Raw genomic sequence first — 18,976 nt, forward strand, 5'->3', positions numbered from 1 at the left:
AGAGAGAGAGGGAGAGAAAGAGGGGGGGGGGGTAATACAACATGAAAGAATTAAGGAAAAGAGTCAAAGTTCAAGTTAACATCTGAGCAGAGTGTATATTAAACCGTATGCTTCCTAATATAGCTTTGCTGAGTACTTGTTTTGACGTATGCACTTCACCAATTGTTTCTATTTCTTTAAATTCTGTCTCTGTATTTCTCTCATTTCAATCTCTCTCATTTCAATCGATCGATCCGTTTGTTTAATCCTCTTTTTGTAAAATTCTATATGCGCATTCAACCGTTTGTATTGTCATTTATAGTCGTTGTAGCGTTGCATTTTGGTCTCGAAAATAATTTGGAAAATGGATGCAAAATGCAAATAACGACCGCCTGTCATCGTTCTTTATACACTGATCAACAGCTTCATCACACGAGGAGGTGTTTGCGCTTAACACGAGTTCGACTTAGGCTTTTGTTGCTTGAACCGTTTATTGAGATGAACAAGATATCGGGATCGTAACTCTTTGATACAAAAGTACATTACGGTTTATCGTGGATATCGTATTTTTGCTTCTCATCAAACATAAGTCATAACACGAAGGCATCTTGTAGATGTTCGTGATGCAATTTTTATTGACCGTGTACGTGTCTTAGCCTTACTTTTATCGACGCGTTCTTTTACCAGCCATAAAAATAATTATTCATGTTGATAAGTTGAGTAAAAAGAAAATTAAGAAAACATATAAAAATTCAGGTGCATTCGGTATTTTAAAGTAATTTTAAATTTAAATTTTACTATTTAAATATTTTAAATTTTACTATTAGATATAAAGTTTTAATTAAAATTAATATTTTAAAGATTTATATAAAAACTTCGAAATTGAGTAATTTATTAGCAATGTTTGAAATTGTTATTTTCATTCTTTTTTTCATCGCTAATACATTGTTATTATACTAAACATAATATTTTTGACATTCATTTTCAAATTTCTATCTTAAATTATTATTATTATTATTATTATTATTATTATTATTATTATTATTTTTATTTTTATTTTTATTTATTAGAGACATATTTGTTATTATAGCTGGTACAATAGTGCATCGCTTGAAAGTACAGATACTAACTTTTACAGATGATTTGTTGTATATTTTCGTAGTGAACAATTGGCGTTTAATAGCGTCAGATAATGCTCGACAAATATCATCTAAGTTTATTAATTAGCTATAATTTTATGATTATCATTAAATATATGCAGTTTAAATTGATTTGACCAGTTGGTAAAGTAATTTTTCATTACATAGTTGTACGAACGAGGCTGCTACGATGTTTTCGAATAAAAGCTTTAGAAAAAATTCTTGATATTCCAGTAACAAAATATAAGCTTGTCAGTCCAAGATAATATCAAAATAATGATAATTATTTTTTATTAAAATAGATTTTAAAATATGGAGAATATAATGTTATTAACTTTATTGTTATTATTCACAATGTTTTAGTACATCAGCTTAAAATTGTTTAAGTTCTTGTAAATCATTTCACTTTCTATGGCAAAGAGTAAGCGAGAGAATGTTTATTTTGTATGCATTAAGTTAATGTTTTCAGTACATTTTATGTAGCTGATAAATTTCTCCGAATTTCTGTATAAAATTCCAATCCACGCCATTTTTCTCATAATTTAAAGCTGTAAACTATTGTAATACAAATATAAACAATTGCATATTTGACTAATGCATGAAAGAAATGAGAATATTGGTAAATATGGAAATGGAGTTTTAATTAAGTATTTTTTTTTCAAAAAATAAATCATAAAACTTCAAACGTTTAAAATAATTTCTACCCCTCGATGTTCTTTTTGTTGTTTAGCAATTTCCTGTATATCGCAATTTAAACAATTAAGCTGCGTATTGTTATTAAACCCCGATTAAACTATTCGTGATTTAAATAAATCATTTGAGATTATAGGATCGTATCAATAATATTATAAATAGGGCATTCAAGTCATGAAAATCGGAATCGACCTCGTGCTCAGCACTCACATCGATCAAAGTCATTGCTATTTATCGTTATACAGTTATAATCGGTATGCCGTATATATAGAACATATAACGAAGATACCGAATATTGTGTTAACGCCGTAAATATTAATTATAATCGCGTTATATATATATATATATAAAAGAAAACGTTATGTTTATATATCCTCATTATATTCTATTGCGTTTGGCGCGTCACCACCAATGTGAGAGAAAGTAGAATTTGTACGCGCCGCAGCAGCGAATTCGATGTTTCGATGTGTGGCGTAATCGACGCTCCTCTTACGCTAACTTCAACGCAATGCTGTAAAATACTGCATCGGCGTGATTATACATAAATATAAATATATATAGATATCTATTATACATATATAAATATTATAATTATTGATTAATGAAACAAGGCTAGGTCTAATTTGAAAGACACTACATGATTTAAGAAAGGGGGGAAAAATAAGTAAACAAACACTGAGTAAACACATAGGATTTGTCGAAATATTAAGAGAACAAAAAAAAAATGATTGCACAGGGTATAGATGAAGTCGTTGATATACATAACTGATGTATCTATACATATTCTATATATACATATACATTATGCGCGTGTGTATGTATATATGCATGTGTGAAATATTCATTAATACATGTTTCTGTCTGATCTATCGGCCTCAGCAAACTGATTGAATGAATAAAAATTAATAACAGAAGACGAAAAGGTTCTTAGTCGTTATTAAGAATACAAAAAAAAAAACAAAAAAATAAAACAAAAAAGAGTCCATTCCGAGATTCGACGCAGACATTATCGATATAGATGTCATCAGTGTTAAGTACTCATCCATAATTTAAAAAAGAATGTTTGGAAGAAATGATAAACGAGAGAGAGAGAGAGAGGGGGGGGGGCGATGAACCTCATTTTTAGGGAGTGGGGAAAGAATAGCCAAAGGCCGTAGGGACGATGGTGACGACTTAATCCCATCGCGTAATTTTCACTGTAAATTAAAAGCTAATCGATAAGAATTGTGAGCAACCGAATCGAGGTGCCGCACCGATCGACTTAACGATACCGTTGATGAAATATAATACAGGTACATACGAGTTTATATCTACGGATCGGTTAGAATTCGCTTGACGCAGCTCCTCGAAACAAAAATACAACTGTTATGAAGTAACGCATTGCTGTTGATTGTACCAAGTTAAAATCGAGAACTCGGCGTATAAGAGAGCTTGGGCCAGTGGCTCGTAACATATTTTTTAATTGCTTCAAAATTCCCAATTGTTCTATACCTACCTTAATGATTAAAACTTCTAAGTATGTATAAAAACAAAAAATAATAAAAAAAATAAAAGACAGAGAGAGAGAGAGAGAGAGAGAGAGAGAGAGAGAGAGAGAGAGAGAGAGATAAAAGTAAAGAAAACAAAAGAGAAATGGGGGAAAAAAATACGAAATGAAAACGAATAATGGTAAAGTAGCTCGATCGTCGGAGAAAGTGTTTTGTGTCAAAACCGACGACAAGTGTGATCTTGAAAAACCTTGCGCCCTAGTGGAAAAGCTTTTATGAAGTAATCTTTTAACGACCTGATTTTTTTCGAGTTTCGCATGCATTGTTTTTATATTTAACGCTACTATGTACTTTATTCAAAACTTTTATAAAAGAGATGAAAGGGAAGATAGAAGAACAAAAACAATAATAAGCACAAAAGCTTAAACGTTAAAGCCTACATACCAAATTTCTTATTTCACAAATATCTCAGTGATCGAGTAATTTGACAATAGCATCAACAAGATGATTATAACATTTGTATTGGTTGAGCATAAAGTAATGTTACTTCATTCGCGATTTAGCAGTACGCGAGAAATTCGTGTAATTTAGAAATATATATATTAACTCAAGGACTAAAGGAGTTTTTTAGCTATAATAAAAATGTGTACATATGAAAAAGAAAACGAATTTATGAGAAATGTCATAAAAGAATCGTCCACTGGGGTCAGTTTATTAAGAAGGGAAAGGGTGGCGGATGCAATTTCAGGCCTCGAAAGAAAAAAAATGATATATCGTTCGGGCTTTCGAATTCATAAGCGACGAACACACATTCCGAATTCGTGAAAAAAAGAGAGAAAAAAAAGAGAAAAAAAGACAAAGTTCCTATTGTAAAAGATCGCTGTCTGTCACGGTCGTGTGTATTATAAGGTTATTATGACAAATATGAAGCTTTTGAATATATGGCTTGACCTCTCTTTGTTCTCGCGACCTTCCAGGCAAAATAAAAACACAATTGAGAATATCGAGCTCTTGTTCGTCGGTTTGGGAAATCGATGATTCGTTCCTTTATCCATTTTGATTTCTTTCCCAAGCCATTTGCTTACGGCAGCCGAAGTGTAAATCCGGTATCCTTGCCTCACACGGGGAATGCCATTTGTATTTCTAAGCGTTTATAAGAGTTTCGAGTATTTCAATTCTAGTTGTAAATTAATAAGGCCGGCTGCACATCTACTGAAGTAATGAAAAAAAAAAAAAAAAAAAAAAATGCGTTTTAACTTTAACACTGAAAAAAATATTTCAAAATTTCGTTATGCTTTTAATGACATATTTAAATTCATTTCATCTTCAAATACATAATTTTTCGCCGAATTCAATAAATATTTAATGGCAATAAAAGAAAAACAAAAAAAGCAGACAAAATTAACTAGAGAATTATGGCGGGTAGGGATGGCGGAGATATAAAGTGGGTGAGAGTATATAACGTATATTTGTGGTATAATATATTTCTGGTATGGCTACTTTACAATAAACAATATCCAATTAAATGCGTAAACTTACACCGAAATTCAAAAATCAAATTGTACATCTGATAAAGCGCATATTAAATTTTTTATACACGAGTATTTGTGTCAATTTTCGATAATTTGCTTTAAATTTTCGATATTCGACATTTCGGTTTTCATTTATTATGTGTCAGTCGGTAAAGTGGAACGTCTAGATCGAGCGAGTTTTATTGACAGATAATATGCGCACACGTACATAACAATTAAATCAGGCGCTAGACATTCACCGGCTGAATTGTAGTTAAAAAGCTTTTCTATTTTTTGAAAATTGTACAAACTACTAATTTTATATTTTTTTAACATGACTGTAAATATCTCTAGTAAAAAGTACTTACTAACAAAATATTTTTAAGCAAATTTTTTAAAAAATTGATTCTAAAATATTTTTATGAAATTAATTAACATACTAAAATCTGTAGCCAAAAATGATAGTAAATAAAAACAATACAGATTACTCGGTCGATTATTCATTACGGATTAGCGAAAAATTATGAGTGAAAATGTCATGAGTTTTAAAATCGTCTTTAAATAGTGATTGACATTTTTTTTTTACATCGTTATTATTTATATACTTCTTGAGACAGTTGAAAGATTTTTGTCAGTGTAACAGTTGGCAAACCCTTGAGTAGTAGAAGAAATTTTTAATGCCGAATATAAGATGTGTATAGCTTTATTGTATACTTGGTATATGAGAATAAAAGGATCAAAACAAAACAAAATGAAAACAAAACAAAAAAAAAAATTAAGCAGAGAAGAGGCCGATCAGTTTGCTCGTGGCAAATGTTACTTAATGTACATTGTTTATACATAAAGAAAATTGAAGAGTGTTAACTCTAGTTCCGGATTATAATAAACTTCACTATGAATGTGTGATGTCCGTATAAAGAATTAAAAAAAAAAAAAAAAAAAAAGTAAAAACATGAAAAACTAAGCGTACGTCGACTTGTTATTCCAGTACTTCAAAGGATGCGTGTATAATATGATTTCCATATAGGGAAACTCGTTCTCCTTGTACCTTCTTTATTTTGTTACAATATGATCGCTGTTCAATTTAATAAATCGAATGAAATTGACAATAGACTCCGATGAAGTCTATTGATGAACACAGCTTCTGAGCACTTTTAAGACGAGCGATGAATTTCGTCTTAAAATTTTGAACCAGAAAATCTTCTCTCTCTATCTATTCTCTCTTTTACCATCAATTTACCTTCAAGATTACTGATGTCATGGCAGTGCGTATCATGAGAAAAATAAAATAATTCGTCGAATAGAATTATGTTCTAATTCATTCGCTTTATTCACCGAATACCATTTTATTCACTCCAATTTTTTAACTGCGCTTTAAATATAAATTTATTTCGTCATTACAGTGAGGAAAATTTTTAGTAAAAAGTAAGCAAAAAACCCATTATGTGAAAGTTTTTTATAAAATTGTAATGCCGACAAGTATTTGCATTATCATTAATAACTAACGCATTACGGTCTTTGTTTATTATTATTATTGTTGTAAAAATAAGGTATGATGTAATATAGATTTTTGAATCGTTTTATGAAAATAAATGTCTTTTTAAAAAGAAATTTTCGTTGCGCATTTAACTTGTAATTCTACGAATTATATTTATCCTTTACACTTGTATCATTATAAATTATATCGGAATTTTAATGCATTTTAAATAATGTTCTTATATTTCATTTTCAATTTAAATATAGATCGATAAATATTTAGACGCCCCACACTCTCAAAATTAATTGGCGTTTATTAATTTTTTATTATCATTTTATTAAACATGTTAATAAAGTCTTTCAGATAAAATGAAAAAGTTTTTTTTTCGTACGCGTACACTAAATTGTGCTCCTCTCAAAGTCATAAATTGTCTTATTATTTATATTTATAATTTTATTTATTTTTATAATTTTGACAAATTTAGATTTGTATATAACAAACGCATTTATAATAAGTTTATTAATGACGCGATATTCATTAAGTTAGGCAAATAGAATGAAATTGATAATTCGAAATTATAATTCTAAAACTAACAATTTATAAAAGAAAATATTAACAAAAAAATTATAAATTAAAATAATTATAAAACTATGGAGATTTAAAAAAATTTTTATACATATTGATTAATTTTTTCCTCTGACATACGTATCATCACTTAAATCATCATTAAATATCACAATAGATATCGCAAAAAAGGATTGTATCCATTTCTATATATAATAAAGATAATAATCAAAACCAATTAATGCAAATTAACTACCAGAAGAAATCAAGTGTTCTATAGTTCAATTAAGTTTTATTGTGCGATATTAAAAATTGTTAGTGACACTTATTAAATTTATAGAATAATGAATACTATGTAAATTTTGTTATAAAATTGTTTAATTCCATATACAATTACATAAAAATGTGGTATTTCCTTACATTTCTTATAAATGTTTTATTGATTTTTTTTATATAATTATTACAGATAATCAATATTTATATTTGGTAAATATGTAAATAATTCTTAAAATTCTTAATATATTTGAACGCTTAACATAATCGTATAACATTTTTGTGTTAATTAAAAGGAAATATTTATATTCTATTGAAGCAAATATAATAGGTACTATTTGTCTAATTAGAATTCACGTGACATGATATTCACGTAAAATGATGATTTAAATTTTATTTGAACACGCAAAATTAACATTTAATTTAAGTAATCTTAAGACAGCGTAAGACTTTCTAATGATTACATATATATCAATATTTCTTGGCAATATGAATTTCATACTAAATTAATAAAAATAGTTGTTAATCTTGAAATAATGAATCATATTAAAAGTTTTCCCAGTGTGATCTATTGTATTTTTTATAAAACATTTAATAAAATGAAATATAAATATATTTAATTCTTAACTTTATTTACTTTGATTTTGTTATTTCATAAGTATATATACAATTTTACTATAAAATATAATAATTAAATTATAATTGTTTGCTAAACTTTTCAAATATATAAATTAATAGTTCATCAATAAAATTGGTATTTTACATGATTGTTTAATTCAATGGCATAATTTTAATATTTGCTATTTTATTATAAAATGCATTACATATCTCGTACACATCTAATTGGTCAGATTAATCACATCAATACTTTTCAATTTATTGTTTGTTTTTTGACAACTATTTTTCAATTTTTTAAATAAATATGGTTACCGAAAAATTATGTGAAAATTGTTAAAATTCTAAGGTATTTTTAAAGAAATATAATGAAAAGTTTCTCATTTTATTCATGTTCTATTTTTTAAAGTAATTCTGGTTTTAAATTCGCTTTATAAACGATTATTCAAAAGGCTTAATAAGAAACTTTTATCGAAAGTTCATTTATCTATATTCATCGAGATACTAATACGGCATAATATTAACCCATTTACATTGAGTCAATGTAATATTTTTTTAAATATCTTTCATGGAAATTCAAAAGTACCGAAATTTTATTTCTCAAAATAAAACGCTATTAATTTTGATGACCATAGTTAAGGAAAAAAAAAACTATAGGAAAGCTTAATATTTGATGATGTTAAATGTTCGATTTTATATTTATTTGCTTCAGAAACATGTTAACCCAATCAGTTTCATTTTTATGATTTTTTTAATAATTTTAATTCGACTGTGACTGTGGTAAGTATTTTACTTAATTTATCATTCTCTTTATAAAATACTCGTTCAAATTATTTATGAAGTGTCAACTGTCTTACGTAATATTTCTTAATAAAGAGAACTGTAAAAATTATTTTGTAAGTCCTTATATTATTTATATTGGCATTATTTTCATTACATTTTCGAAGGTTATACAAATAATCGTATGCCGCAGATCATCCACGATTCGATATAAATACAAAAACAACGTACTGTTATTATTACACAATTATTTTTATTTGAAATAATGTTTTAAAAATATCACAATCACAAAGCTTCATTCGTAATCTTAATGAACACTATATATATTCTATACAATATCACTTAATCCATTATATAGTTAGAATATAAAATCTTATAAATACAAAACAAGTGTTAATATTTATCTTGATAAATATCTTAAAAACTAAAATATATAAGCTTTCTATTTTAAAGTTTAATTAGTGATTCCAACATTTTAATTCATCGTGAAAATTACATATGTCTTTACGCAATTTTCATCTATGGAAACAAAAATTCAATAGTACCACAGCTAAATCTATATTTAAAAAATGGATTATGAAAAGTTGCACAAAGTAGGATATAAATAAAAATTCGTTAATCTGAAAAAATAGACGACGCTGTAGTTACTATTTAATATGTACGCAAACATTTTATGAATTTACTTAAAAAAATTTATTCATTATCAAAGACAAATTACTATTCTCAAATAAAAATTTATGTATTTATATATGTCCTATGTAATCTTTTTGCAAATATGACTAATATTAAGTTATAACCCTTGAGAATAAAAATTCAAAAAATTACAGACAGTTTGAATAAGTGTTTTTTATAAATTATGAAACGCTGACTGGAATAATGAAGTGCATATGTAAATAAATTTATTTCAAAGAACAGAAGATCTTGGATTTAATTCCCTGATAAGGAAAGACTTTCTTTTTAAATTCTTTTTTGTGCACAAAAATAGTTAATATTAAATAGTTAATATGATATAAATTATAGAATATATTTAATAATAATAATACTTTACTTTCTTGCTCTATGCCATTGAACCCAATTGCATTTTAAAAATTTTTGTCTCTCAACTATTTACGAATCTTTCACATTATTGATATTGTTATATTATGTAAAAATACATTACGATAGGATCAATTTTCAATTTGATAATAATCGTACTAAACTCATTTAGATAACCATGTGTTTTATAATAAATGTACTGCATGTGTACTTTGGCGTTCTCACTAGTAAATATTCTTCACTATAGCAAATAGATTATTGCGAATTGCAATATTAGAATTGAGTGTGATTTTGTCATTTTAACATACAATTCTGCTAGCTTGTAATTGCACTAATTACAGAAAATAAATTAGTAGCGGCTTGAAGGATAAAGGATAGAATGCTGTGATTTACTATTAATATCCGACTTGAGAGGACTGGCCGTATATAGGTAACACCCCTAGGATATGGGATAATGTCTTTTAAATTTATTACATAGCTTGCGCATATTCATGTAGTATATATATTCAAAAACTTTGCTTAATATAACAAATGAAACTTACAAAAGTGGCTCTCTTATGTAGATTGAATTTCATTTTACAAGTGAAGTTTAAAACGATCGTATTCATTTGAAATATATTGTATTTACACGATTTTTTACGCTTAACGATAAGATATGTTTTAAAGCATAATATAAAGCTGGTAATATTGATAAGTCTAATAACTACTTTTACGCTTTCAATACGAAATTAATGATTGGATTAAAGAGTTATTGTTTTAATTTTTAAATTCTTTTCTAATTCAGCTATATAAAATTGACTCCAATCTCAAATTTATACATAACGGTCTTGCAACTGCATACGTGGCAGATTATTATATTTAATAACTTTCTTATGTAAAAATTGATCATAGGAGTTTCTTATGTAAAAATGCATGTATATTTAGTAGGCATATTATTCGACAAAAGAAGATCGAGTTACGGTTCCCTTTAATATTTTGCATAAAAAATATTTACGTAATACATATAGTGACCTTAAAAAATATGTATTCGTTACAATGAAGGATACACAAGCTAATCTCTTATATTTCATAAGTAATTGATATTCAACATTTTCTTTCCAATATATATATATATATATATATATATATATATATATATATACGTATACAATGAATTATATTTAAGATATTAGAAATTACTAATATATAAAATAAAATTTTCAATAACTATAGTATAGGTTTTAAAATGATGTAAATCAACTTCTATTGCAGGTTTATTGATACGAACTAATAAATTAAATTTTCTATTTATAAATAATGCAAATAAAAATTAATTGTAATAGTTACTTTAATATTAATACTCCGGTTTCAGAAATATTTTTTCATTCGCCTTTGTAATCAAGTCGTTTATCTTTATTAATTTATCATAAATATTTGGGTAAAGTAAATTATGAAGACGCGTATTGCTACTGCATACATAACATCGTAAACAATTTAATACATCATTAATTGATTTCTCATATAAAGAAGTATATTAAATGGTTGTTTAAACTGTATTAATTCAAAATTGTGGTTTAAATAAAATTAATAAATTTTTAATTTTAAATTAACTGTGATTTTATAATTTATTCATGGGATTTGGAATTTATTTTTTACTCTGTAAGCGTACGTTTAATTATTAACAATCAATAGGCTATTTTATATAATGTAGGAACGATAAATAATTAGAATAAATACACTTAAGATTTTTAATAATTTAATATTTTTGAAAAATATCTCAATGCTTAAAAAAAACTTAATAATATATACATTTTCTTTAATTATATATTTAAAGATTAAATGAATATTGGCCAATATGTAGTACCTTATACAAGGAACACCTAATCTGAAATAATCTTTTTCGCTTTTGAATAACACCAATAAATTTAATGAGTAAATATTGATTTGTTTGAAAATGGAAATATCAACAATGATATAATATTATATAACAAGTATGTCTGCAAAGGTTAATTGCTTCATCTGCAAATAAATTGTTAATATATGCTTACGCGTGAATATCCCATTTTCCATGGCATTTCATTAGCAATCATTAATATATTAATAACAAAATTTTTTTTTAACTTATATTAAGACAAAAACAAAAAACATGTATTGAAAAAATAATTATCTGTAATGATAATACAATTTTTTCACATTTTCATGATGTAATTTTATAAAATGTTATACGTTCATTTAGTATTAACGGTAGATAATAATTAACAGTAATAAGTAAATAATAATCGTAATTTAGATGTAACTAATAGGAATAATATGTGAATAACAAGCAAGTGTCAATTAAAAGTAGAAAAATATATGTTTTACTAAAATGAATGTATTACAATAAGCATATATCTAAAACTTATTATAATTATCGAAGAAAAACAATTCAATATGAAAGTCTTATTTATATAAAACATATTATATTTAAAGATAACATTACATTAATAACAGTTTTTTTTAACAATTTTCTTCCTTTTCTTCTTTATTGATAATTATGAAAAAAAAAAAAAAATAATAAAAATTAAAATTTTAATAATATTTAGCAAATTTCATACTAGTTCTTGTATTAAACATATTAAATGAAATTACTTTTTACTAAGTCATATCATCAATGTATAATTAATTAAATATAAAAAATTGTTTAATATAAGATATGATATTAAAAACAGTTAAAAATAAAAAGTACATATGCATAAAAGATCTATGAATAAATTTTATTCGAAATTTAAACTTTTTTTTTTTAGAATAGTACAATGATTATAAAGCTATGATTATATAGTGTAATGATTATGTGAAGAATGTTTAATTTATGATTATAATACATATATATATTTTTTTGTATTTGAAAAACTTAGTACAATTCAAAGTGTCCTTTAAATGCGATATATATTCCTGTTTTGTATTATTTGATACATTGTAAAAAGATATTTATAAATGACTAATACAATTAAACAATTTATTTATCACATGATATTTAACTTATATAAATTAAATGGAATATTCATTATGGGATATATAACACTCATAATTGTGATTTAAATGTTCTAATATATTCTTTTAATATTATATAAAGATAAAGAAACTTTTGTTTTCTGTTAATTTATAATCTTAAATATTCAGAAAATTTATGCTTGAATTTGATCCAAAGTTTCATGGATTTTCCTGCAATTGTTGAAATACAAAAATTTTAAAATAAAAATTATTTTTATACATTAAACAATCAAAATCCTAGGCGAATTTTTCTCGAATACCACTGAAATCAAAGTAATAAACGTGATTTTTGCAAAACTACTCGACTGATTTCACTGAAATATTTATTTAAGGTATATAGATCAGATATTTAAACAATTGCTTTATTAAAAATTCAATATTATAAATGGAAAATCGCCATTTTTATTTTACATCTGTATTTTGCATAGATAAATGATTAAAAGAAAATCGAAATTGATGTTGGATGAATATCCATTACTTACAATACAATATGTTTTTAATAATTTTAGAATAAATTGCTTAAACATTTTATATAATTTTTAAATGGTATCCATAAATCGCATAGCATTATATTTACTTCGAAGTGCTGACAAAAATAAATATAAATTTTCTTGGTAAAATTTGTGTGCATTCATTTTTTGCCTCACACAATTTTATAATGCAGTAATTGATTTGTAAAACAAACATATCGATACACTTATCCACTATTGATTATTTATATATCAAGATTATATATTATATCAAAATATTTGTATGTATCTATTGTAATGAAATGTTATCAATAATTTGGTGAAATTTATGACTATCTTATACTACATTACACATTTGGTTTTTGCTCACATTATTATAATTATATTTTTAGTCATTCTTTTACTTATAATTTTACATTATTAGTCAAAAGACTTTTATTATTTGGCTAAATTTCATTTCGACAAAAAGCTGTGTTATTATTTATTTTCTGAAAAGATGATAAATTTTACAGATAGATTCTGATTATTTCTTAGCATAATCTATGATAATAAATTTGGATAAAAATGAACAAAGCTTTCCTAAATTCGATCAGAATTTATTAAACATATCGTATATTATAGTGTTTTATTATTTAATAAGTAGATATTATTTCTGAATTCTAATTATTTTTATTTTTATAAAATAATATAATAAAATTTTAAAAAGTAACGAAAAATTTGCAATTTAATTATTTCTATCGGATTATAATTCACAATACGATTATTTTAATTGATTACAATTCATTTATGGAATATTCTTTAGAATTGTACATGGTGTTTTTAAATTGAAAATATAGGTTGGATTTTTTTCAAATTATTTCCAGTTATTACTCAGTTTTATAAATTTCAATTAGTTAAGAAAAGAATTTCAAATTATATAAATATGCTGGATACTGTAGATTAATATAAAAAAATATTCATTTCAAGCAAGGCTATTAGGATTATTTTTGATATTTTTATGAAATTGCTCGCAATATTATATGGTTCATGACGAGTAATTCGATAATAATGAATAAAAGTAATAATATGTATAATAATAATGCTTTATTGAGTAATTTGATATATATCACTTTAACTTTAATTTATTTCATTATTATTATTACTTATATTTATTTTTAATATTTGTTTATGTTCTACTTTTTTTCATTTAAAATTTTTTATAACAAATTATTTATTCTTATAGTTCCATTCTTTTATTTTCTATTTGAAACTTTACATAAGATAACATATTATGATAAGTAACTTGTTACTTACATACTTTATTTCAGTTGTTCAATATTAAAATTTCAACACTTACTTATATTCATAGAGCTTTTGACATTTTTAAACGTTCCAGTATCAATTTATAATTTTTCATGCTTAAAATAGAACTATTAAATGTAATTTATTATTGATAGCACCATATCAGAGTATACAAGACATGGATAGTTATTAGTTAAGCTTAAATAAAACCATACGAAGGTGCATTTTTTCAAAAACAGATAGGTTTAGACTTGTTTTTTAAAATCGAAGTACAAATGATACAGATTTATTGTATCTCGAATTTGGCAACTTCAATATTAATATAAGCAAATAGCAAATAAAAATCAATTCCTAACTAGTAACTAACAAACAATCAATAACGCACTGTAAATTAAGAAATTTTCAAATAAGACTATGGAAAAATAGTAATTACTAATATTATTTGGTATATGGTACAAATAAGTTTTAATAATTGTTCGAAGATGTCTATCCAACAACAACTTTATATAATTTTGGAAATTTCAGCATTAACAGCTTTAAATTTTAATTTTCCTTAAAAGTTACCTTGGACCCTAAAAGAAATATTAAAAATGCTTTTGGTATCAGTTTATTGATTAGTAATGTCAAAATCAAGCAAAAATTCAAACTATTATTTAATCAGATGGAGGCGTAATAAAATAATAACTATAACTGCAATTTTCCATTGGTTGAATAACTAAAAGTTCAAAATATGTCATAATTAATGAATTGAGTTCCATTATATACTGTCAGAAAAATCTAATGTAACAAGACAAAATTTTTTTTATTTTTTATCATTTTTTATTCAAGAGGGAAGATATCAAAATGGGGAAAAGAGGAATTAACGACATTTTCAGGTTAATTAGATAAATATGTCTATATTTATTTTTACCTATGATTATTGAAGCAAATATATAGGAAATAATTAAAAATAAAAAATACTTTACTGTTCTTTATTTAAACAATCTTTCTGCAAATACGAATTTACGAATGCTTAATCGTAAGGTTTCAAATGAGTATTATTTATAAATTTCTAGCCTAAAAATGTTAAATATTTTAGATTTTTTGTGACAGAATATAGAACATCAACGTAATTTTAATTTAATTTTTGTGTGATTGCTAAAAGTTTCGGTTTATTTGTATAAGATGAATTTAAACATTTACTTAACGTGGCTATTGAATCTCTTTACCTTCATTCTATATCTACAATCTCATAGTATTTATAAAACAAATATTTATTTAATTTGATAAAATGTAATATGTCTTTCTGATTAAGTAATGCAAATTGTTATGCTAATTTTGATGTCTCTCTCGCAAGATTGCATTGACCTTCTGTTCATGACGTATTTTCTCAATATTTATCAAATATTTTACTAGGTTATATAATGGAAATTTTTAAATAATCTTGTGAGTAACACCTTATGTTTTTCGTCATTTAATATTGTGCACGAACAAATGGTGGGCTAATTTAAAAAAAAAAAAATATCAAAAGAAGAATCACATGCTTATTTCTTGAAGATCGGAGCGTACTATTATAAAGGATTCGATCGACTGAATTTTTAGTTACAAACTAGTATGTGCTAATATGGACCTTCGATTAGCAGTATTTTTATTTATTACATCATTTATTGGTATGTTACAAGCAGCTATTAAAACCACTCTATCAAACTACGTTATTATCAAATTATAATTCGTCATTTTTTTTCTCTAAATACAGCATATTCATAAATATTTATAAGATATTATAAATATTAAAAGATTTAAATTTAAAAGTGTCAAAGAATAAATATAGAATTTCATTACACTTAGTTTGGTATGATGAAAAAAATAATATGTTCTTAAGAATATTTTAAATTTTAAAAGTTTGATATCAGCAGAATTAAAATAGTTTAAGATAAATTTCTATTGATTTAATTATGATCTTTTGGTTTTAGATATTCTGGTAATATTTTATCATAGTGTTTCAATATATTTTACTGAATTTTAAGTTGCGAGATTATGTAAATAATATCTTAATTATGAATAATATAAAATTTTGTTGTCTAATATAATTTTCTAATAATATATCTATCAATGGAAATTTTAGTCAGCATTCAATTAAGAAAATTCTTTAAAATTAGAAAACAAGATTGTCAAAACTCAAAATTTATTCTAATGATAAAAGAAATATTTTATTTATCTTTAAGATTAATAATAAAATCAATTATAATTTATCCAACACTTATAGCTATAATCGAAAGATAATTTTTAAGACAAAATTTAAGAAAATTAGTATTTAGATTTAGGACGTTAGGGAAACCAGAAGTTAAATGACATCACTATGAGAAAATTATACACATAATGTTTATAATAGTTTAATAAACTAAATATTTCTATTTATTATTAAGTAAATTGAAAATAATTTAAACATCTTGATTTTGTGAATTCTACCCGAGTATCTAGAAAATGAAAATGTTCGTTTCTTACAAAATTTTCAGAAATCTTCTCAGAAATTGTGTCCATAAAAGACTTTCCTTATCAAGTGTTATTAAAATATAAGAATGTACCTTTTTGTGGAGGCTCAATTATTTCTAACCGACATGTTCTATCAGCGGCTCATTGTGTCTTTGGAAAGTCAAAAAACTTCCCTGACATGACGGTGCACACGGGCACTACATATATTACTGATGACTCGACGGCATATTTTATTTATCGTGTTGATATTCACCCAAAATTCACTGGAAAATTAACAAAGCCATACGTTTACTGCAATGATATTGCTGTTATCACGGTATTTATAAAATATTAAAAACTTTACATTTATATTTATAATATTTTAAGAAATCAATTAAAAATTGATGTTTCTTATTTTTCAATTAGAGTCTAGACTATGTGGTTTGATTTTAAACGATATTTAAAATACTATAAATAAATAAATACACAATTTAAATAAATAAATAAATAAATAAATAAATACATCTATATATATATATATATATATATATATATATATATATATATATATATATATATAAAAAAACATATAAAATATATATAAAAAATCATGTAGAATATTAATAAAAGTATATTTGTATGAAACTTTTGTTGAATATTAGACATGTATTATATAAATTAATTAGAAGTTCCGAATATAATAACGCGTGAGTACAAAGAAATAACTTCAAATATAGATATCGGCCAACTACTATTCAAGTAAATTTTTAATAAACGATAAAAATAATATAAATACATATCTATATAAATATTTAAATCATAAATTGTATAAAGATATTTATACAGTCTATCAATAATGCAAAGGATGTATATTATTATAATAATTTTTATTTATATAATTATAATAGTTCTTTACTTATAATTTAGATTCATAATTTTCTTAAATCGTAATGGGCACTGAATATTAATCTTATTTAATTTATGATAAACCGAAGTGAGAATGAGATCTATTATTCATGCATATATGTAAAGTTATCGCGTTTAAAAAGTCAAGATTTATTGTACTTTTGGATGTTGTTTATATAGTAGCCATAATGTCAAATCGCTTCGGATATATTCAATAATTTTAAAGTAGTTGAATTAATTTAAAACAATTTCAAATTTAGTTAATATATTGAATGAGAATAATTGTCTCATATCAACATTAATATTCGTAGGAGCAATAGCAAGTTAGGTTAAGAAATAATTGATTAAAATCGTTTTAATATTAATGAAAAAAAAAAAAAAAAAAAATGTAATACTCTGAAAAGTTGAAATATAGAAAAACTTGTTGAAATGTTTAAAATTATTGAAATTTAGTATCTGGTAATATTTAGAAATTCCTTGTATTGAATTCTAACATATTTTCTGTAAATATTTATATATTTCAATCTTTTATTCGTAATATAAAGTATTTTATAAATTTTATTTTTTATAGTCAAGTTTTTTCTCAACGTAGGATCCTTTATTAATTAGACTTCTCTCTATCATTTAAATAGCTGATTTTTTAAATACTCAATTTAATTATCTGGTTCCGTAATTATTTTATTATTTTTATATAATTATAATTTAAAACTTTTTAATAGAAAAGAGACAGTGAATGGAAACTGTTAATTTAAGTAATTATACAAATACATAAATAATATTGTACTATATACTGAACAGAATAATGAAACTTCAAAAGTATTACAAAAATAGTCCTTTGTGAAGTTACATGTTAACAAATAATGAAAAAATAAATTTGTATATTTACTTGAAAAATTAGCTGTATAAAGTATCAAAGTATTTCATAGTCAAATGTATATCTAAATAATGTACTAATGTTCATAAAAGATAATCGAAATATTAATAAAGTAATAATTACCTTGATAAGTAAAATATTTGAACAAGCGTTGAAAGTACATTTTTTCAACATACCATTTAAAAGACTCATCTATTTTATCTTTATAGCTAAGAACAATTATTGAATTTGGCAAAAATACAAATAAAATAGATCTTGCGAAAGAAGACGTTAAAAATGGAGATTCAGTTACTCTTAGTGGCTGGGGAATAACAACTTTCTCGCCAAAACCAAATTCTAATGATCTAATGTCGAATAAGTACGAAATTATTACTAATACTAAATGCTCAGCGATTCTATCATATTCAATATCTAACGAGCAATTCTGTTCAT

General features: G+C 24.3%; 1 protein-coding gene across 1 annotated transcript; it reads left to right on the forward strand.

The window, feature by feature from the left end:
- The first annotated feature begins 15,745 nt into the window (after nt 1-15,745).
- LOC105365721 (chymotrypsin-1-like) lies at nt 15,746-17,211 on the forward strand. The gene is made up of 3 exons (XM_011503953.1): nt 15,746-15,962; nt 16,809-17,101; nt 17,191-17,211. Exons 1-3 carry the CDS (start codon nt 15,917-15,919, stop codon nt 17,209-17,211), a joined length of 360 nt encoding a protein of 119 aa, XP_011502255.1. The 5' UTR covers nt 15,746-15,916.
- The last annotated feature ends 1,765 nt before the right edge of the window (nt 17,212-18,976 follow it).

Source organism: Ceratosolen solmsi, unplaced genomic scaffold (assembly GCF_000503995.2).
Source record: "Ceratosolen solmsi marchali unplaced genomic scaffold, CerSol_1.0 scaffold53, whole genome shotgun sequence".
NCBI lineage: Eukaryota > Metazoa > Arthropoda > Insecta > Hymenoptera > Agaonidae > Ceratosolen > Ceratosolen solmsi.

What these genes read in the sequence shown, in the direction of transcription:
- LOC105365721 (XM_011503953.1), top strand. Translation starts at nt 15,917, where the DNA reads ATGGACCTTCGATTAGCAGTATTTTTATTTATTACATCATTTATTG. An exon ending in ATTTATTACATCATTTATTG is followed by an intron (nt 15,963 to 16,808) that starts GTATGTTACAAG and finishes CAAAATTTTCAG; the next exon opens with AAATCTTCTCAGAAATTGTG. An exon ending in ATGATATTGCTGTTATCACG is followed by an intron (nt 17,102 to 17,190) that starts GTATTTATAAAA and finishes TTTTTCAATTAG; the next exon opens with AGTCTAGACTATGTGGTTTG.